Here is a 22965-nt window from a genome sequence, read left to right as displayed (position 1 = left end):
CTTTAGTGTGTTCAAAATTTCAGCATCAAGGCATTCACAAAACTATTTAAAGGCATAAACCTACGTAAATTGCCATGACTATACTTTTCTATACAATAAAACTTCACTTATGCGGTTTTTTTTATTGGAGTAAGGTAATACCAGAAGCTAAACGCATTTGTAAGTGCTAAGAGGGAAAGTTCGCCAAGTTTTAACTATTTGCACTCTTAAAGATTATCAATATAAAGCTGTTTATTGTATGCTTCAATAATTATCATAAAATAAATCCCTACGAGTATGTGAATGGTACGAGTGTACTCTATAGCATATAAACAAGTATAAATCTAATATGCATTTACTTTCCTATCGCTTATACCTGACGCTCACTAAACAATTTAATTAATACTAATAGCTAAGACATGGAATTATTTTGCAAATTAAATTGTTTTAAAAAGTTTTGTATTCATGTGCGTACTATGTTCATTAATTAATTTTCGTAACAAAGAAACACGTATTTACAAGGCCATGGCAATTAGACAAGCCTTTAATCTGCAGTTTCGATGCGATTGTGGTATAAAGTGAAATGGTGTATAGCAGCTAATCCCTAACTGAAGGCGTGAATGTTATATCAATTGTCAGTATGCAATTCTTAATAATAACACTCTAACGCATGAATAGAACACAATAAAGTAAACCTCGTAAATGAAAAGTAACAACACTTGCATAATTATCATAGATAAGTTTAGTATATAATCAAAAGAATTTTGTACCACTGTATTTTTTATTGGGTGCATTTAAATGCCCTATGTGTAAAGTATATAACCAATCAAAATAAAATATGACTAACGACAAGCACATATAAGTATATACATATGTATCTGTATTATACATTTTTTGCATCTAAGACTAACATCCAAAAGTTTTGAAAACTTAACCCTCTAATACGCAAATATGTATACCTATGACGGTATTTTTTCATATCGGTTAATTTTGGTGGCTTTCATAGGTTCAATAAAACAAATTTTAGGAATTTCATAAAATATATGTATGTATACGTATATGTACATATGTATGTGGATATGTGGGTTGTTACATAGCAATCCTCAAACTGATCTAATCTGGCGCGTAAACTATAAAAGTATCGCAGATGTGATTCGTGTTTCTCGTCCCAATACGAATATTGGAGAGTAACAAAGTGAATATTTATGAATGCATGAGAATGCTGTGGAAGCCTATATAAAACTATGTGATGGATAATTTTTTTACTTGTCTAAAAGTTGGCAACAAAGAGCTGCTATAGCTCTTTTATGCGTTTATGATATGGAAAAAATACAAGGGTGAAAAAACACAAGGTAACAACATCAGCTTGATCCACCTACTGCTAGTTTTAAGCTTTATTTTGTATTTGTGAATTTATATGCAAAATTGAAAATTCAGTGCGTTGTTTTAAATTGCAAAAATTATAGCGAACAAAGCAATTTCAGATTTTATGCTAAGTCTAATGCGAACAAAGCAATTTTAGATTTTATGCTAAGTCTAATGACTTGAGATATTTTTCAAATAGGTTCTATTTCGCCGGATGTGGCAACAAAATGGTGCGGAAGCGCTAGTTGGATTAACCAACCATCTATTGGATTTAACCAACCATCTATTTCGCCAGCGAGATTAAAAATTTTGGTTCAAAAATCATCATGTGTGTGTGTGCGTGCGTGGAAAAAGGCTTTTATTTTCTGAAAATTAATAAAAGAAATAAATTGAGGTGGGCAAGCACGTCAACTGTACGGAAAACATACCTTTTAGTTAGAAAATTAAATACCGAATTTCGCGATTATACAGTGCTAAGAGGCGCAAAACTAATAAAACAACCAAATGGCTTTATTTATACATGTATCTACTATAAAAAAATGTTTGTTTATTGCTACTTCACTTTTATGTTGGTCAAAGGTCAGTTCAATATACAAATTTCTTCTGTATTTTCATTGATTAAAAGTCGTGACAAAACAAAATTTTGGATTTGTAACTAAAATCGCACTTCATATAATATATATTGCTCAAGGCGCATTCATTAAAAGGTGTAGACTCTTATGGAATTCGCTTTCCTTCCAAATTTTGTGTAATTCCTTCGATATGCAAAAGTGCATCTTGGATTGTACCTCCGCATAGGTAGGTATAATAATGTTGCTGTTGCTGTTGTTTTAACAGCATTTGTAATGTTGCTCTTTCCTATTACTATTCTCCCTATCTGGAAATAGTGGCTCTAATATACCATCACCTTCGCTATCAGAGTGCTCCATATTGATTTCATAAATGCCATCGTTATTAGAATCACTTGATGTAACCACCTGTAGCGGATATAATGTTCAAAACTGCGTTGCCTTGCCTGCTACATTTCCAGTTGACTTTCAAATTTTGAGTATTTTCACTTTTTAGCTGTCAATTGAGTTTGACGCTTTTCTAGATTTTCCCAATAAAAATTTATCTGAATAAATCTTGTAACTTCTGACAGAAGAGAGTCGCAGTTACTCTCTAATTTCTGCTTTCATTTTCAAGTAAAGGAACGCTTTCCTGTTTCTGACTATTTATTGAAAATAAGAACGCACTCTCGAAAACGACATGACCTGAAAAAATATGTAGATTTTCAGACTTAGCGACCAATTCGGTTTAGGAATTTAGTGGCCGCGGTCTTAAGTGAGAAATCGTTAATTATTTGTAAGCCGGTGTTATCTGCCTAAATTCGTATTTCTAGATTCAATGAAAACAAACGGCTTTTATTCTTCAGTCAGAAATTAAATGATCTTTTTAAGATTTGTTCGTGATTTGGAAATTGTTATAAATAACTTTTAAATAAAAATAACAATAACAATTTATAATAATTAAATAAAACGCCTTATTTCGATTAAAAACTTGAAGATCTTTAAATAGAAAGAATTTTGTCGAACCTTAGAACAAATGAGCATGAACATAATTTGATTTGTTTGCTTCCAAAGCTTACGAAAAGTAGTTCTGGTTAACATAAATTCGCCTAGTCTTTTGTGTTACTTAAAATGAAATATCTAAAACATTAAGAACAACCTTTATATCCTTGTGAGTTTATCTATTAGCCCACTTTGATTTGAATCTCTTTGGTATTTATAAACTTGTTTTGTGGTTGTACCCATCAAATGTCGGGAGCTCTAAGGCAACTCCGAAAAAACAGACCTTGTTCCGGGTAGGCACTTAAACTCAATAAAAAAATAGAAACGTGATGGTACTCTATCAAAGAGATTGATTTTCTTACCCAACTTCTCCATCGATTCGTACGGAGAAATCAAAAACTTTTATTTATATATTTAATATTTTACTATAATCCACCTATTTTTCTGCCATCTGTAATATTGTACAATTCGACTGAGCTAAAATTTTCTTAAATTCTATCAGGTTGAATAGAACCCGACAACTCTCCAGAGTGTATAATTAAAAAAAAGTTTTTACTCATGAAGGAAATAAAAAGTAAAAAATATAATAACACGCGCAAAATGTATACAACTATACCCATAAAATTGTATATACATACATATGCAAATGCTATTATACATATTAATATTAATATAAATATAAATTATATAAATTTTTATACCCTAATGTGTGTACATGTATACCTAGTATTTACATATACATAAATATGTAAATGAGACCAATTAAAATAAACGATACTGATATGAGTCTAATCAACCAAGGGAAAATAATTCACAATTTCTATTTTGGTGAAGTATTTACTAAATACAATTTAGGGCGGATGTATAAGTATTATTACATTAACATACATACATATATAGCGCACGTACAAATCTGCAGCTTGCGATGCGATAAGTTAATTATTAGGGTGGGGAAAGTGGAGAGATACTATCTTCTTTTCCGAATTCAGTGAATATAAGCTACTGTGTAACTTTCGAACTTTATTAAAGCAAAACTGTAAGTTTATAAAAATTAATGGCCGAAAAATCGAAATTATTATTGTATATATTGATTTTTAATGTTAAATACGCGGAGAAAATTATTTGACTTTTTTGGTGTCAGTTGCGTATGAAAAAGGCAATCCATTTAGTGGTGTATCGAATACCTCTAAAAATGTCCATACAATGGGTAATATATGTACATATACTGTATTTGTAATAGTAAGGCAGATCGTCAATTGAGTCAACATGAAAAATTGTTGCTGAATGTCTAAGTACGTAAGCGCTATGCCGGAAGGATTGGAAATTGGGAAAGAAGTGTGTTTAAAAGAGCTCACCTCCGCGACACGGCTAGAGTCAGGCACTTGACGAACATCATATTCCATAAATGATGTTAAAGGTCACATAATATGTAATATAAATTGATAAAAAGCAAAACATTAATCTGAAATATTAGGGGTCTTTCAAAAGTGATGCCACATGTCAGTAGTGAATAATCCCAGACAGTACCTTTTTTTATGCCATCTTTGATATTTGTTATTATGAATAGTTTTTTAAGAGCAACTTTTAGTAAAACTCGTGATGTTTTTTTGAGGAAATAATCGTATGAATGAAAAACTTCAAAAACTGGTTCTGTCGAGAATATAAAAAGAACTAGCTTCAACATCGATCTCTCGACATTCTCAACAATGGCAGGCATTCAAGAATCAACTGTTTGGCAGATTTTACCTGTAGACATATTCGTGGTGGTCATTTAAATTATGTAATTTTTCACACATAATTGTTAAGATCCGTATTTTGAACAAAAATTGTGAAACCTAAAAGAATTTAAATTTGTACATATATGTTTTATTTTAATAAGGCTCTTTTGAAAGACCCTTTCTAACACACCCACTTCAACCCACCCACTCTTCTTTTTTTAAATTTATTCCTCAACTAAATTCCTAACTTATGACATATTTTTATAATCTACTTGTATGCAATTAGTATAAAAGAAATGGACGCAACTTCTTAGGTGTTCCTCCCAATAGGCTGCCAAGACCCTCATGTTACCAGCTTACTTTTGTACTTGTCATTTTCATGATAAAAGTCAATGTTGTCCTCTACAAGTTGCTTCCATTTGACAGCAAGCTCTTTGTAGCTGGGTCCTTTGCCGCCTATATCTTTTGGTAGTTCGTCGCACTCCACTGTAGTTAAACGTTTTTGTACAACAACACGAGAACGCATTTTCGGTGACATAAATAATCTACAATTAAGGAAGAAAGCATTCAAGTACATACTGTAAAATTCCGATTAGCTAGAGATCCAACAATATTTACGAATAAATATTTATCAAATGTTTTATATACCTACCTGAAGGTGTTCAAGAAGATATTGACATGTGTCGGCGCATTGATAAACTCCAACAATTTCGGTTGACATGGATAGGCTTGCCAACTTTCCACGGAATGTTTTATCATTCTTGCATTCAATTGCAGCGCATGCCCCAGCTGTACACCGGCCATGTCGAAAATGGCCACAATGCCACGCCCACAATTGTCTGGCTCGTATTTGAGTAGCAAATCTAAAACCATTTTGCTAACCTAAAATTTTTAATAAATATAATTTACATTCTCTTTATTACTATTAAAACGCGGTTTCACCTTAAAAACATTATTCTGGGAATGTAGTTTCGGATCATGAGCGGCAGCTCGTATTATCACTACCTTACGATTCTTTGAATCCACACCACCGACGGGCAAAAATACGCCCAGCTCAAGTAGCTCTTGTAATTCCGGTAAAAACGGATCTCTGTTAGCAAACCATTCGACACGTTCCGCACGCATCTGGTAGAAACTGTAAAAAGATTTAAACAAAAAATTTTAAATTTCAGACAAAATTACAAGATCTCCTCTTTCAGTACCAGCAGCAGCACTCAATATCAATTAATTAAAAGTCTGATGATATACAAACTGTGCTACTCTTTTCTGGCATGTATGTAACTACCCACACCACTTAGATTTTCCCACCGGAAGAGGTCATTTTCTTCTATCGCTAGCGAGTATCACAACGAATACATTCCGTAAACGACAATTCTATGCTATCGGAAAGACACGGGCTCAATCCTGTAGAAGGACACAGAAGCATTTCCCAAAAGTTTATGAAGTTGTATTATGTTGTTACAACCACAACAATGTTGAATACGTTCGGAATTCTTTGACAAAGTAGGCGGTGCTGCTAAAATGGTAATTGTTGACGCTCCCACGGCTTATGGTTATATCGCTTGCGATGTTCACCAATGGGTAAAGTACAAGGGTCTACAAATATTCTTAGAGGATTTTCATTGCTTCGTTGAATATGTTGCTTGAATTAGCATTTGTTGGTAAGACCACTTGAGTTGGTGCCGGTGTTATTGCCAATACCTTAGCAGACAAATTTCCCCTTTCTAAAGTGGAAAGAGACCAAAAATGAAATAAGCCGATTGTTTGATCGTGAAGAGGATTTCAAATTTTTAAATCCTCTCTTTTACTCAGCGCATATATGCTGCAGACTTTATTAAATATGTGTTAGTCTACTTGCAGGGTCTTGTAAGAAGCAAATCTTCCATCTTTCTGTTGAGCCAGGCAGGTTTATTGCCGGGCGAGAGCAATACGAATATTCACATATGTATGTATGAACACGTGGCTGAACGTGAATGTAAAATGCAAAAAATGTATTTGTACTTGCATACCAGAAGCACCACTGTACCCAAAAGAGTTCTTCATTGTGAAATCATTGTTGGTTAAATAAAGGATCTTCATAGCTTAAAAACTCTAAGAGCTTAAATTATACAATAATTCGACAAGCAATGTAAAAATGTTCTCGAGAACCATAAAGTAGAATTGCAATATATACAGAATGCCTCCTGGGTGCAGTTATCGTGGATATACAACATTTGCAAATCACACCGATTTAGAAATCTCTAATGTTCTCGAGAGCGCCCGTTCACTCTTTCATAAGGTTCGCCGTGAAGTGCAAGCATCAAGCGGCTATGCAGAACCCAATCTGTTATGAAGGCTATTGCGAGAAGTTTAATGTTTCTGAGGGTTTTATCCGTCGAGTTATCCATTAAGATCTCCGGTATAAATCCTACGTTATGAGCAGAAGACAGTTTATGTCGAGGCAAACATGAGAACAGCGAGTTATCCGATCAAAACGCCTTCTAAAGAAATTTAAACACTCTGTAGCGCCTGAGTTGTTGTGGTTTTTGGCTAGAGGTTATCGTTGTCATGCACCCGAAGTTTGCAGCCACTAGTATGGTTGTAGGTGTTGACAGCAACAAAGGACATGTAATGCCACTTCTTTACTCAAGGATTTCGAGTGAATTTCATATCGAGGTTACAGAGGCAGAAAATTAATGCCAGGTTGGTAGTGTACGTGGTGGCAGCCCAAACATCGTCAGCAAGACTCTGCTCCTTCACACAAAGCGATGGCGACACAAAATTGGATGGAATTTTCACATAACTCCTCAGACTTTAATCCCCTGGGGGATTTGGGGCGTAGTTCAACGTAAAACCAATAAGCAACGTGAAACTCATAACCGTTTCTTCTCTAAAGGAACAATTTTATACATAGATATACGACAAGTTAATGATGTGTAAAAAAATCGTGAAGTTTCAGTAATTTACTCACATTTTACAAATATGCATAAAACACAGAAATGACGTTTTAGTAGAATTTTTAAACTAGAAACTGTGGTTTTAGTCAAGGTTCTGCACCACCTATAGTTATAGATAAATACGTGTCGATTGGTCTGACTAAAGTTATAAATATCTAGAATCCCATAACCGGTCTCAAATCCCCTCCCTTACTAAAGTTTCTCTGACACTATCCGAAAACTTTCAACGCTTGATTTATCTTCAGATCAACGCGAGTTTTTCTTCTCAGCTTCATATCTAAAATTTTACTTTCGCGGAAAGACTTGGGCTTACGCTTCTTAGCACTGGAAAGATGAGACCGTCCTATTTATTTCGCACTCTAGGGTTGACGGCAAGCCCCAATTCATCTTATTTAGAGTTCTCTGTGTTTTTGCACACAGATATCTCTTAGATATTTGTTTGAAGTAATTGATTATAATTATTTATTTTATCCAAAATTGACAATGAGATGGTGAAGCAATTGAAAACATTCGTCAGAGGAGGACAAAGGGTTGGCGTTCTTAATCAGAATCTTTATAAAACTTCTGGATAAGCAATGGACTATGAACCATTAAATTGAATAAATCAAAGTGTAAGTTTGAAGTTGCTCTAAAACCGCGTTGATTTTTGATAATTTTTTCTTGCATGCGATGTTGAGAATTTCCTCCCATGTTCATTGAATTTGAAAGCAGTACGAGTCCTTTTTCGAGATTTTATAGATAAAAATTTTAAATCATAAATAAGATATAGATAAAATATAGAAAATCCTTTCTGGCGAGTACATCATTTTAATTACTGAATGGTAATAATAGATTTTTGGACCTTTGCACGTTGGCAATGGCGAATATCGCAGGCGATGGAACGATGAGCTGTATGAGCTTTACGACAACATAAACATAGCGGAGCGAATGAAGATCCAGCGGCTACGCTGGTTGGGTCATGTCGTCCGAATGGATGCAAATGCTTCGGCTCTGAAAGTATTCGACGTGGTACCAGCAGGTGATAGCAGAGGAAGGTCTCCTCTGCGTTGGAAAGATCAGGTAGAGAAGGACTTGGCTTCACTTGGTGTGCCCAACTGGCACCGGTTAGCAAGAGAAAGAAACGACTAGCGCGCTTTGTTAAACTTGGCCAAAACGCGTAAGCGGTTATCGCGCCAATTAAGAAGGAGAAGAGAATAATAGTTTCATTTCCATAACCAAAAACGTGGTTTTAGTTGAAGCACGGTTTCCACTGTGATTGACCATTAGAAAAATTTTCCGCTTTAAAATTCTGTATAACGTTTTATTCCTCTAACCATGTACCCGTTTTAATTAACTTTATGTAAGTTCTTTAAAGAGAGGGCCAAAAAGGCCCATCGTTTGGGAGTTATGGGGTCAAAATGTTTTGTCAAAAGCCTGCTCGCTAAATTTTATAATAGTTTTCTGAAGATAGTAACGAATAGGCAAAAAATACATATGCATGCCTTTTTAACTTTTCATTCTACCAACACGTGGCTAACATACATCGGCGTTTTAATTCAATGCGAAGAGAAAAAGCCTCATATGGCAAAGCATATTTGGCGATAAAAGCACGATTTTGTATATCCAAAAAGAAGTTATATGATTTTAATTTTTAATCCGGCAAAAGTGCAAACCTTTCGGTATTAGCATAGCTTTAAATAAAAAAGGGACAGATATTTTTTAAACGCCAAACTATATTTCTTAATTTAAATTACAGCTACATACATATATGCCAAAATACATAAAAAAACTGAAAGCGTCAGATCTATGATTCAAAGGTGCTTTAAAAATTGTATGTGAAGCTAGAATATATGTAAGTAGTTTGAAGCTGCAAATGTGGAAGTTTTCTCCAATAAATTAGACTTTGTTCTTGGTGAATAATAAAGGCTTTGAAATATTGAAAAAGATTACAAATTCTTTTAGAGAATCCAGTCCAAGAATATCCAACATGGCTATACTGCTCCAGAGATATGTATTATCTCTGAAGTACGCAGCCATTACAAATGTGGATAACGGGCGCATATTTTATATGTATACAAATTTTTTCGCGATAATGGACATTCCTTTTCTTTCGGTAATATGGCATAATGTTTTGTTATTTACAGCAAAAATAGCATAAATTGAATTTATGTTTTTTTAACTAGCTTTTATTTACTCAATAATCACCAATTTCGCTTTTCAATAACTTTTTTACTAAAAAGCAAAAATGATTTTGAATGATGGAAATCTCTATTTTGACCTTTATGCACTTCATTGTTTGTCTGCTTGTGTACTGCTGCTGTCTAGTCACAAGTGTCAAATAAGAATGACGTACGTCGCATACATTCATATAAGAACGTTATATGAAGTATTATGAATTCTTATTTCATCAACATTAACAAAAAATTTTATATTTACTAGTTTGTTTGATGAAAATAATGCTTTCGTTTGTATTATTTTGCTGCATTTATAAGAGTTTAAAATTTGATTGCCTTGTCCTACTTACAAGCATACATACAGTCATGGGCTAAAGTCTACATACAGCATTAGTGGATTTTACAATACGCAACAACATTTTGCTTTACACAACACAGTTTCCTTACATACATATGCGTATTTCTTCAAATAACGTTCTTTATTTGTGTTCGAATCTCAAAGCAAAAATTGTTTTCCTAAACAAAACATAATACCTAAAAGGTTGACTTATTAAGTAAAATTGTTGCAATAAGTCCAACTGTGCATTAAAATTTGTGTGTAGCTGGATAACAGGTACTGTACAAAGTGGCACAAAGTTAATCATCCAACTTTGTTTTGTTCATACTTTTTTAGTTATGGTAATGAAAAACAAAAAAAAAAAAAACAATTTTGAGTTTGTATACTGCAGCTGTCTACTTCATAAGTGTTAAATATCACTGACGTACGACGCCATTTACAAAAATTATAAATTTTCCCATAGGGTGATTAATGTTGTGCCACTTTGTATAAACAACTCGAGAAAGCAAAAAACAATGGCTAATAACAGACTTTGTTAAAACGAAAAAACCAGCAGAAGCCGTTACGAATTTGGCATTTTTGGTCCAGTCCGTAATAAACGAGCACGCTTGTTATCAAGTATCGATAAATATCTAGTTACAAAAATGAGTTTTTTTCCTAATTTCAATTCGAACTTTTATATGTTTTATATATTTTGTAATTTTAATTGTTTTTTGTAATAAAAATGAATTGTTTTTGTTGTTTAAATGTTTATGTAATCTGGATTCATTATTATTTCTTTTGCACTGATTTTGGGGAAATATTATATTGAGAGTCTTTTCATCTTACACGATTTTTTAAAGTTGTAAAACCTATCCCCAAATTTACCATAGTCGCATGCATTTTTTTACACGTTTTTCTATGGAATCTATCTACCGTATAAAACAGAGTTGGGTGAATATTAAACATACACCAATGTTTTGTGGAACCTTTTTAGCGTGGAGACGCTTACTTTCGTAGTGAAAACGGTCCATATTGTCTGGAATGAAAGCTTTCCAACGCCAACAGCTGCTACAGTTCCCCAAATCGCAACACTACCAACTCCATGCTTCAAATTTGCTCCATTGAAGCGTTTTAATTTCTCACTTCCAAACATTTGGTTATCAATGAACAAAACCCTTGACAAATCCATGTCTTTATCAATACATGTTTGTAGAATAAGGGCGATGGCGGCGGTTTTTTCCGAAACTATTGGCTTTTTGTGAGGTGCTGTACTGAATAACCCGTTGTTACATAGACATCTATGCACAGTTCTGAGCTGACAACATTTATTGACAATCGTTGCAATGCGTTGTGCTGGTCCTAGTGTAGACTTTGATTCAATTCTTTTATTACATTTATTTAAAGAAATGTTGTTTGGCGTCCTAATTGCTTTTTGCTTTCAAAGAAACCAGTGTTAATGTAGTTCTTTTTATAACGGAGTGAACTTATGACCAACTAAACTTTCGCGGCATTGTGGCGTTCAGTTGGCGCCTGGAAACGCTAGATATGTAGGTCTAACTTAAGGCCTACAATTTTTGCGACTTCTCTTGTTGACATTTTTAGTTTAGCCAACTAGCACAACAACTAAACAAAAACTAAATATACCCTCATACGTTTAACAACAAAATTTTTTATATAGTGACAGTTAAGTCATTTTTTAATATTTTTAGATGTACTACTCAATTTAGAGTTTTTTTTTTTAATTTTCAATAAATTTTAATTAATTTTTTTGACAGGTAAATTAAATTTTTCTTTTATTTAATTTTTGTAACGAAGTTAGAGAACGAGATTTCTTTTTGTTTTGTAAATAAATAAACATATGTAACTCATGTAAATATGCACATATGCATGAAAGCAAGCTGCTTCACTTTTTTTCTTAATGCTAATTCGTTATATTATTGTTGTATGTAGACTTTAATCCGTGCATGCATGTATGTGTCTAACAATTTGCACGCAATACCACTCCCTGCTGCTGCTCACATCATGCACTTCTCACTCCCAGCACTTACTTTTTAATTTTTTTCTTTGTTCGCTCGATATCATACTTGCAGCTCCTTAGAAAGAAAAATAAATTCTCATATTCACTATTGGCATTTACATTAGGATTCTCCTTTAGCCATTGTGAGATATGTTGTACTTGTACATGAACCCTCTCGGGCTCCGTGTCACAGGTGGTCACTTTCCTCGAACCGTGCAATAACATTTTCAAATATAAATTTCAACAGAAATTTATTTTCAGCTGTTTTATGCAAATTTTCTATGTAATTGCAAATAAACAAAGTGTCGTGTTTTGTTTATTGGACTTTGGTTTTGTTTTTGCCTTCGAACCGTATGAGAAAAAGCGCTGAGAATAATCACTCTTGCCGAAACGAGCGATCGCACAAAACTGTGCCAACCGATTTGCAATTCAATTGGAGGAAGCGCTGCTTGGTATGGCTCGCTTGGCGGTGTTGATTTTGTTTAAGTATTAGCTGTTGTCGCAGCGGTCGCGATTCCTAGAATTATTGCACTATATTAGCGGCAGATTATTACAATACAAGTGTTAGAGGGCAGTGCGCCGTTCAAATGCCATAGCGCCAACTTTGGCTAGGTTCTGTGTAGTTGTGTCACTATATCGCTTCTTACCTTGAAAACATAGTCAAATTGATTAGGTTGCTTTCTTCGAACACTTTGCGATAAGCAAACAACTAGGGCAGCTGCACTATGCTTATAATACTGAATGTTGCTTTCATTCATTCCAACCAACAGTGCTAACGTAAAATATAAATGCGTATAAAAGTTTGTACATATGTACATACGCATACTGAAGGTAAAGGTAAACACCGACTGTGTTGTAATTCTTTTATGTGAGGTAAGTATGCTTAATGCAATGCAGACGCTTTGTTAGAAACTGCGTTTTCCTTTATCGACATCGAACTTGACAATGAACGCTAGTATATTGTGCTCTGGATCAACGTACCTGCATACTCGTACAACTGATTTTGTAGGTGTGGGTGTCAGACAAGTAAACGGGTAGATTGGGTGGATTCGCAGATTTGGATTTCGATGTGCAATTAAAACGGCAGGTGGACACAAGCATACACACACATACTCATTTACATACATACATATACATACATGTACACGCCCTGCAGTAAATCGAATTAGTTGAAAATTAGTGCAAAACTAACTCAATGGCGCACGGAGCTGGTTCCCGCTGCAATGCTTTCAAATGTCAAATAAATACGAGTATGTTTACATATCAATAACTTACAAAGTAGCTGCAAAGTAGTTTCATTTTGGAAAGTTTATTTCATATGACTCTATGCAGCGCTCGTGGCAATCTTTTACTTATCACTTTTATATATTTTTTCTACAATTACTACTTAAATTTAATAATTTATAAACTATTTTCCTTGATAATATTCCATGTGCATTGTTGTGCCTCTATAAGTAAGCCGCTCTTACGATATTTAAATTTTCTCCACTCAGTTGATTTATAAATTGCAATAAAATAAATAAAATAAAATTATTTGATGTGATTACTGTGGCTATGACATTCAATCCTCATTAATTCCGGGAGTTCTCAGAGTAATTATGTTCATTAGGTGCTGTATATAACAAAATAGACGACTAGACTTAGAAATTATACTTTTTTATTCTTAGTAAGTCAAATTTCTTTGATGAATTTGATGATTTAAGGATTTACTTTTTTAATTCGATCTCATTTTGTTACTATTGTTCGTATTTCTACATGAAATCGCGGTTTTTCAACTGGTCATTCCAGAGTCCAAATATCAGGAAACTAAAAAGTTAAAAGATTTATTTTATGGGCTTAATCAAATCAATTAGTATAGGTCTGTTAATGGAGCCGGGTCGCAAAAATAATAATAATGACGTTTACACCCATTTTTCTTTGCATTCCATTCCCGGCGAAAAGGTGCAGGAGTGAATTTCCTAGTTGCGGTACTGTATTGAAAATTGAAATATTAATAATAAAAAATAGATAACAAGGCTGCTAGAATTGTGAACTACTTTTTAAGTACAGTAGGTTCTGTTTTTATGCGGCTTTTTTTTATGCGGTTTTGAAATAGTGCGGTTTTTTTTTAAATTACAAAATGCATGTCGACCTATCGGGAATTGTACATATAAACAAGATTCTAAACCAGCTAAGCAAAAACTCATCACAGATTACATCAGAAATGCTAACCCTACAAGTATGGAACCGCCTGCATAACTATCTAGATCAGACGTGTACATTTCCTAAAGTGACGAAAGTGATTTTACGCCAAATCCTAAACGAACGCGCAACATGTGGGTATTGTCTGATCCTATTTCTGACTTAAATTTATTTTTCGATTCTGACGTTTCTTAAATAAAGATATAATTTTCAAAAATACAATATTTTGTTTATGCGATTTTATTTAATTATTTCAGATTCATGCGGCCTATGGAACGTATCTATAGTTATAATATGGGACTAGTGCCCTTTTTTATGCGATTTTATTACATTATTTCAGATTTATGCGGTTTTAGCACTTTTGAAACGTATCTATAGTTTTACTATAGAACTGGTAGCTTTTTTTATGCTGTTTTTTTTTATGCTGTTTCTTGCGGAACGTATCTACCGCATAAAAACAGAACCTACTGTATTACATAATTTAACACTTTAATTTATGTTTGCTTCAGAAGAGGTGGTAGAGCATCATAATTAAGGATTCCAAAATATCTTACGTTTGGTGTTTATTAAATTTTATGTAGCAACCCCATTCAAAAATATTTATGGCTTCAGTTCTATTTATTGTCATTCTTCTGATACCCATATTGCATTATATATTTCAACTTAAATGGCTTATTTAATACATATCAATCCTTCAGATAGGTGGCAACCATATTCAAATATATAATATGAAATGATTTAATACTTTATTTCTCAAACACGCACTACCCTACTCAGCATCTCTTATACATTAGCTTAGAGGCAGTATTAAAATTTATAGCGTCTAAAAATCTCTTTAAGATACTTTCCCCATTGTTTTACCGCAGGGTATGTTTGTGCATAAACATGCATGTATTAGCATATGTAAGTATGTATATATACATGCATTTGCCTTAATATGTGTGTGTATGTTCATGCGTATGTATGTATATATGTATTAAGGTCTGTAGATTCTACAGATGCTGTCAATATTATTAATTGTTGATCCCGAAACATACATTTTTTCAAAAATAAAATAAAATAAATATGGATATAAAACTTAAAAGAATTTCAACAGATGCTAATATTGACAATAACTGTTGATCCCGAAACATAATTTTTTTCAAAAATAAAATAAATATGGATATAAAACTTAAAAGAATTTCACCAGATTATGATTTTAAATTAAATTTGCTGAAAATTAAATAAAAATTAGTTTGGAATATTATTTATTAAAAAAAAAAAACGACAAGCATTGATTACTACAATATATTTTTAAAACGTATTTACTCTAGTTTAAGTTTACGAGTAACGATACGGGTAAGATGGAAATATCATATAAGTCTACTTCCGAGAGGAAAAATTGCAAAACAAAACATCTAGAAGCATAAATACACGCATACACTTGCACATACCATACACAGTGTATTGTGTCCGCTCATAGGAGGTGTCCACTTCTGAGAAAAATTAAAAAAAATCTTTAAGGAAAGAAAAGTGTTCACTTAAGAGAGGTGCCCGTTAGGGGAGAGTACATTGTATACTGCACTGCATGAAAAAAATGGGAAAATGCGATATGACCAAAAAGTTATACTCAAGTAAATGTGAAATTTTCTTTTACTTTGTAAAATCCCTCTCTTGGTTGTAAACACTAATACAGGACTAAAAAATGGAAGCTTATAGTTTCTTATATATGTATCATACATATATATATATATAGAATTGGCGTGTACACCCTTTTTGGGTGTTTGGCTGAGCTCCTTCTCCTCCGAACGGCAGATATTTTTATGAGGAGCTTTTTCATGGCAGAAATACACTCGGAGCTTTGCCATTGCTTGCCGAGGGGCGACCGCCATTATATATATAAAAAACTTCTTCTTTTTTTTGGTTTTTCACGGAGCTTCGAACCTACGTTCTTTCCGAATCCCGAATGGCAGTCATGCACCAACCCATTCGGCTACGGCGGTCGCTTTCTTACCGACGAATGAGTTATTAGTTTCGTAAAGGTTTCATATGTTATCAAATAGGCAATGTCGTTGTTGTTAAAGGCACAAACTTAAAACACAGGATTCGCGCAATACTTTGCATTATATTTAAATTCGGCTGCCGTAGCCGAAGGGGTTGGTTAATAGAAAAAGTTTTTTCTAAAAGCGGTCGCCCTTCGGCAGGCAATGGCAAACCTCCTACTATATTTCTACCATGAAAAAGCTCCTCATGAAAACCATTTGCCGTTTGACCACCAAAAAAAAAAAAATTTAAATAATGATAAAACACTGTAGGCCCCTCTCATAACAGAATAAGCAGATAATTCTTCATTGACTAGTGTGGCTCATATAGAGTTGCTGAGATCTGCAACGAGTTGATATGTACAAGGTGGCGTGAAATTTCAAATTTTGTTGAATTGAATAACTTTTTTCCAAAAAAAAAAATTGTTTTGAGTCATGTGTACTAGATTGGTGTACTTCAAATTTACTATAGAAACATTGGTGTCCTGTCCAGATCAATAACTTTTCAGTATTTCTAAACGCCGTTAATTTTATACCGAAAATTGGTTACTGCTACGTCTTAAAAATAAACTAGCCGATTATCCCCATTTTATTATATTATATAAACCAAAAAAGAAAAAGTCTGTCAACTCGTTATAAGAATAGTTTTAAAGAAATTAGTAAGATTCCATGAAATTTTTAATAATTGGGCAAGACTCTGCCCATATGGATACTCGCATAATACTCTGGATACTCTGGTTCTACCCTAACTTGGGCAATTATTTAATGGTTTATGCTCATTTTCCGTCCAGTCGATATCCCATCAGAGTATAAATATACTTAATGCAGTAGCACAAACGCATATACAAATATAGTTCATATGGACGTAACTTATAAAGCTTATAAATTTGCACTGGTGACGCAATGAAGTTCGTAAAAAGTCGGAGTACATTGAATGTTTGTATGTATGGAGTTAGGTATTAATACATAAATTATAGTAGTTGTGATGTTTTATATTCACCTGTTCACAAAGTGGGCATTAGTATGAAAACAATGCTTGAAACACACACAAAAGCAAACATCATGTAAAGGGTGATCAGATAGCAATGACAGTTTTTGAATTTTGCTCTCCCCATGCATTCATATAGAGCATACTATTCATTAGTTGACTTGCATTCCGTTGAATGCAGACGACTACTGAAAATATTCCACGATGAAAATATTCAAAAAGTTGTAAGTACGAAGATCTGTATTTTGGTCAAAAATGCATCCTTTCGGACGAGGACTATTTTTGGCTCGGCGGTTTTGTCCACAAGTCGATCAAGCATTAATATTTAAAAAAAAATTACTGTTTGATGCCGTTTATATTACAATGACATCATCGGATCTGCTTTATTTCAAAATGAGGACCAGCCAGTCCTCGACAACATCGATATATCCCGAAATTGTGAAGAAGAAATCCGGTCATGCCTCAGTGAGCGTACATCACATGGCTGCCGCGATCATGCTACTATACTTAACGATTATCTTCTCTGAGAATACGCCAAGACTTTAGCTTATGCCAACAAGCTAATCACTATTGACGAGCTCGAGGCAAACATTCGAAACACGGAAGAGCGCCGCACATATTGTATCGATTTATTAAAAATTTGACCGACTGCCAGCAAAGCCAAGGCTACTATTTGAATGAAGAGCTATTTCATACAAAACATAATGGTATGAATGTAGTTTCAAAATAAAGCCAAAATTAATTTGACATCGCAAGCCGCCATTATTTTATTTGAATCTCTTTTCCTATCGTACTTGTTTGGTCACCCTGTGTGCGAGTAAGTTATCAAATAGAAAAAATTAATTGATATGTAATATTTGTTTACTCGCTTGTTACGGTTGTTCTGTTGATATACATTTTTTTACACGCATTTATATCTATGACGTCTAAGGCATTCAATCCCGAATTATTGTGTAAAGACGGGATTTTGCATGCAATATTCATATCAAACTATCTAAAAATGTATAAGTACGAGTATAATTGTTTGGGGTAAACCAATTTTTTAATTTTCGGCATAGTCTCCTTTTGGGCTCATATACTTCATCCAAGGATGTTCTAGTTGATCCATTCCGAATAATACGATTTGTCCAAGTCTGAAAAATAGCCATTCGCTTCTGCAGTCACCTCCGCCTTTTTCCGCCAGCCACTTCTTTAAATTCTGAAACAAATAGTAGTCCGAGGGATCCAAATCTGGAGAATAGGGGGCATGTGAATCGAGTTGGAACCCTATTTCTATAATATAAATTCTGCGACCACAACTGCTGAAACGTGAGCTGGTGGGTGGTGGTAATGCAAAACAGAAATTCACTCCATTAACAAAAATTATTCCTGCAATATTTCCAGCAGTGGCGGCGCTAGGCGTCGGCGACGTCGGCCACCGCCGACGGCCTCGCGCCTGAGGGGGCCTCGCAGATAAACGAGTTACCTATTTATTTTCGTTTCGTCAATCATCCTGGCTTCGCCCTAATGAGCAATTCCACGCACACTGCCCGACACGATATCTGTATTGGGTGAAAATGTTTGTAAGTAATGTGTGTGGCATTTATCATTTATTTATTGATTGAATTCATGGGTGCAGGTAAACCTATGAATGCAATAAATAAATCAGTTATACGTGCAAAAGATCTTATATTAGTTTAGCAAACCTATGAATGCAATAAATAAATCAGTTATACGTGCAAAAGATCTTAGTTTAGCATATATACAAACATAATGTGTGTGTGTCCACTTCAATATGAGCGTCCAATACCAATATCGAGCGCTCGATTTCGTGCACGAGACTCTGGACGGGGAGTCCCCGTGTTGTTTAGTTTATTTATCTATATTTCATTTGTCTGTGAGAATAAATTTCTTCATACGGCAACTTGCAGACTCGCAAGCGCAAAGTTTCTTTTTATTGTATTGTAAAGTCATCACCCCGACGTTCTAGTGCACAGTTCTAGGGGATACAAGTTTTACGTTATTTGTTATTAATTTCATACCTAATGTTAACGTAAGTCAACATCAACTTCTTAACGACTTTAACGATAGTATATTACAACCCAAGGCCAGAAAGTTGGATTTCCTGGCGGGTGTGAGATGGTGGCCGAGACGAAGCCGAGCCGGCCACGAAAGTCTTGTAATCCGCTAGAGCGCGCTGCGGCTCGAGCAGGCCTCAAAAGTCGCTCTTCCTGGAGTCAAATGCGGTCAGAAAGACCGTACTTTCGGCAAAGTGATCAAGAAAAATTATTTCGTCAAAATCAATAATTACCTATATCTTTTATAAGTCGTAAATACTCGTAATGTTAATAAAGAAATAGATTCAATTTTATATTTACCTATGTAGATAAGTAAAGTACCTACCTACTTATTTTTAAACCTGCGCTAGTGTTTTTTTCTCGAAATAATAAAAATATTTCGCCTGCCGACCAATCCCTTCGAGTATATTTTGTATGCGTCAGAATTCGTAACAATTATTTTCACAGAATTCTTTTTTCATACATACCTATATCTCATGCGATGTTCCTACAATAAGTACAAAATCATATGAATGAATAGGTACCTACAACGAATTATTTCATTTCTCCATAGAAAGACTTTGCTTATAAAGAGTTGCTTCTGCATTACGTATTCAACAAAATAAGTAGGTTGGTACTACTTACCTTTGCCTTCTTAATAGTGACTATAAAATAAAAATATTCGATCTGTGGCACGTACGTACATACATATACAGGGTGGTCATGGATAAAGTGCAAATACCATTGAGATTATCGGCCCGCGACAGATCAAGGTGGCGCTCTTAGGGGAGGCCTATATCCAGCAGTAGTTGCCTAGCGGGTGAGATGATGATGATGATGATACAAAGTTGGCAGCTGACTCGTAAATTTTGTATAGTCGTTTTTTTTTCATTTCCGACAAAAAGTTTGACAAAAAATGTTCCGGGTATGTATCGTAATCCATGGTTTTCGTATTTTCACTTTATCCAGGACCTCCCTGTGTAATAATCATCAACCAACTCTTATAACCTGTATCCTGTAATATTGCGTTCTTACCAAACTTAACTAAAAAATATTTAAGGTTATCATGTCTGGAGGACCCTCCAGAGACAGAGATGTAAAGAAAGTAAACTATGGCAATCGGTTCAAGTCAACTTGCAAGTCGCTATTGATACTTTACGTTCGTTTTGTAGCTAGATTCAAGAATGTCGATTTACAGCGCTCAATGAATATTTTGAGCAATTTGGTTTTATTTATGATGTCAATTATTTGAAATCTATGCCAAAAGAGGATCTTCTCAAACATTTTACTGAGGTACAGTAACAGTGATATACAGCCTTTCGAACTATATGAAGAACTTCAGCTTTTAAAAACTAATTCACTAGACTCTATCAACGACGCGAAACAACTCATTCAATACTTTTTAGAAAATAATTTAGAAGAAATATATCCAAATGTTTATATTACAATTAGAATCATGCTCACAGTTCCGGTCAGCTGAGAGAAGCTTCTCAAAGTTGAAATAGATAAAAACCTATTTGAGAAGCACAATCAGCCAAGACAGACTATCCTCGTTAGTTCTGTCAATCGAAGCTGAAATAGCGGCTAAAAAGCCGAAAAGTTCGACTATTTTATTTTTTGTGTGTAATTAGTTTTTTTCATCATTTTATTAACAATAAAACTCTTTAAACTCATAAATTATTTTATAATTTGGCTCACTTAATTTTACGGTTTTTTTCACTGCGATTTAAAGAGGCCTCGCGAAGTTGATGTCGCCGACGTACACATTTGGTCTAGCGCCGCCACTGATTTCCAGGCTAGTACTGCAAAACTACAGTAGTTTGTTTCTCAAATATTTCAAAAAAAATGTTTACCTTCTTTTCTACCTTCCAAGTTTTTTTACCTTTCACGTTCTTTTCATTTAGTTGAAGCTCGTTAAAAAACACGTTGAAAATTTAATAAATTTACAGTGCACCATAATAATAACGAATAGTTTATAGAGTTTTGAAATAGATTACATACAATATTACAGAAGTCATATCCCCGGAGCTCACTGACCGGAAGTTTCGGGATTTGAGATGCAGGATAACGGTATTAGATGCCCTAATGTAGTCAATAATTGATAGATAGTGCTCGATAATTAATTGAAAACATTTTAATAACAGCTTAAGTCGAAAACCATGTTTTCTATAGAAAAAAAACAGTTCGTACTAGTCTGATCAAAATAAGATGAAATTGTTTTCCTCTTTGTAAATCTTCTTATTCTGTGTAGTTGATAAATTCAATTCCTTGTTTATTCATCAATAATGATTGTTTTTCAAGATTTCGGTATTCTGTGTCACAAATAAAAAGTTCCTCTTGTGATAAATTGTCACGATGCCAATGTTCTTCTCAAATAAAAAAAAAACTGTTTTACTATAGAATTATCTTACAAAGTTATGTAAACTATTTTGTGAAAATGTAAGAAGATATTTAACTTTTATTGTTATTGTTAGATGAAGAGAAAAATTATGAAAATACAAACATAGATCTAGTTCGCGTTACTGAAGAGGTTTGCGAGATGCCAGGGATCCATTTTCGCGCAGTGATAACCTGTTTATACAACGGTTTCATTTGACGCGACGATAGAACTTTGATTTCCTGTGAATGAAATTTTATCTCATATTTAATTAAAAACCCATAGGAAAAAATATATGATATATTGACTTACGCTGTAGAAGACTCACTTTCACTAAACTAAACAGCTTTATCATGGCAAGGAACAGGTTTTCAGTTCACTGAAAATCAAGTCCTAAGAGGAAAAGCGCTACACATCAAAGATTTGCAAATAATAATTAGAATAATTTGTTATATGAATGCAAAATAATTGCAAATATAATCATCGCCTTTAAACACTCCGCCACCTCTTATGACAACAAAGCAGTTGTTTAAGTTTGAATAGCTTTGTACATACATATCGTGTAGCGGTTCGGTTTTTATCACCTCAATCGTGCCGCAACGCTGTCCACAAAGGGGCCTACTAAGTTTAGAAGGTAACTGTAAGTTACACGGTGTGACACATATGAAAATTGTTGAAGTTTTTGCGAAATGCTCTCGAAGAACCTGGTAAGCTGGTGCAATGCAGCTGGTGTCTTTGGCAACGAACGAAATTATTTTGACACAAAAATGTTTAATAGTTATTCCTATCACCAATAGTTTATTCCCTCATCACATAAAATTTGAGAGAGCAAAGTGACAGTGCGATGCAAGAGAGACATTCGTTTTGCACTGGAGAATTTTTAGCCCGCAAAAATTATCCATCACGAAAACATATGATTTTTAAGCATATGATTGATATTTTTGTAAACAAATGAATTTATTTTTCGTGAAATAAATAGTCTTTTATGCATTTACGCTTTTGCCGTTCATAGTCAGAAACGATATAATGGAAAATTTAACAACAAAAGACGTGAGTATATAAAGTATATTTGTGATGATGTTTTTTTTTTCGGCAACACAAACAATATTCTACCGATTTTTGCAAGTGTTGGCTAATTTTGCGCTCCTTAAATTGTTTGCTTTTTCTGCTCTTTAGGGGAGAATTTCCGCTTAGGCTCCTGATTTGGATTGATTGCTGGTGATGGCTTTTTATTATTAAAGTCAATATATTCGACTTAGCCGGTTATTGCTTGTAGACCATTGGTTTATTATCAATATTTCCGTGTAAATTATTTTCCCAGAAGT

The 22965-nt window shown here is 34.0% G+C and overlaps 1 protein-coding gene across 1 annotated transcript; it reads right to left on the bottom strand.

The window, feature by feature from the left end:
- Window positions 1–929: 929 nt before the first annotated feature.
- LOC128854841 (retinol-binding protein pinta) lies at window positions 930–12940 on the bottom strand. Its single transcript, XM_054089265.1, has 5 exons — window positions 12685–12940; window positions 12069–12554; window positions 5555–5747; window positions 5265–5494; window positions 930–5157 (listed from the first exon to the last, which is right to left on the bottom strand). Exons 2-5 carry the CDS (start codon window positions 12260–12262, stop codon window positions 4956–4958), a joined length of 819 nt encoding a protein of 272 aa, XP_053945240.1. The 5' UTR covers window positions 12263–12554; window positions 12685–12940; the 3' UTR covers window positions 930–4955.
- Window positions 12941–22965: the final 10025 nt, after the last annotated feature.

The sequence above is a fragment of the Anastrepha ludens genome, chromosome 2 (assembly GCF_028408465.1).
Source record: "Anastrepha ludens isolate Willacy chromosome 2, idAnaLude1.1, whole genome shotgun sequence".
NCBI lineage: Eukaryota > Metazoa > Arthropoda > Insecta > Diptera > Tephritidae > Anastrepha > Anastrepha ludens.
Note: the sequence above shows the minus strand (reverse complement) of the source record. Positions and strands in the feature narration are given on the sequence as shown.

Bases quoted from the DNA above. Each gene is read 5' to 3' on its own strand.
- LOC128854841 (XM_054089265.1), bottom strand. From the start codon at position 12,262: ATGTTATTGCACGGTTCGAGGAAAGTGACCACCTGTGACACGGAGCCC. The intron at 5,748-12,068 runs GTAAGTGCTGGG...ATCTTTTTACAG, and splicing joins ACAAAGAAAAAAATTAAAAA to TTTCTACCAGATGCGTGCGG. The intron at 5,495-5,554 runs GTGAAACCGCGT...TAAAAATTTTAG, and splicing joins CCCAGAATAATGTTTTTAAG to GTTAGCAAAATGGTTTTAGA.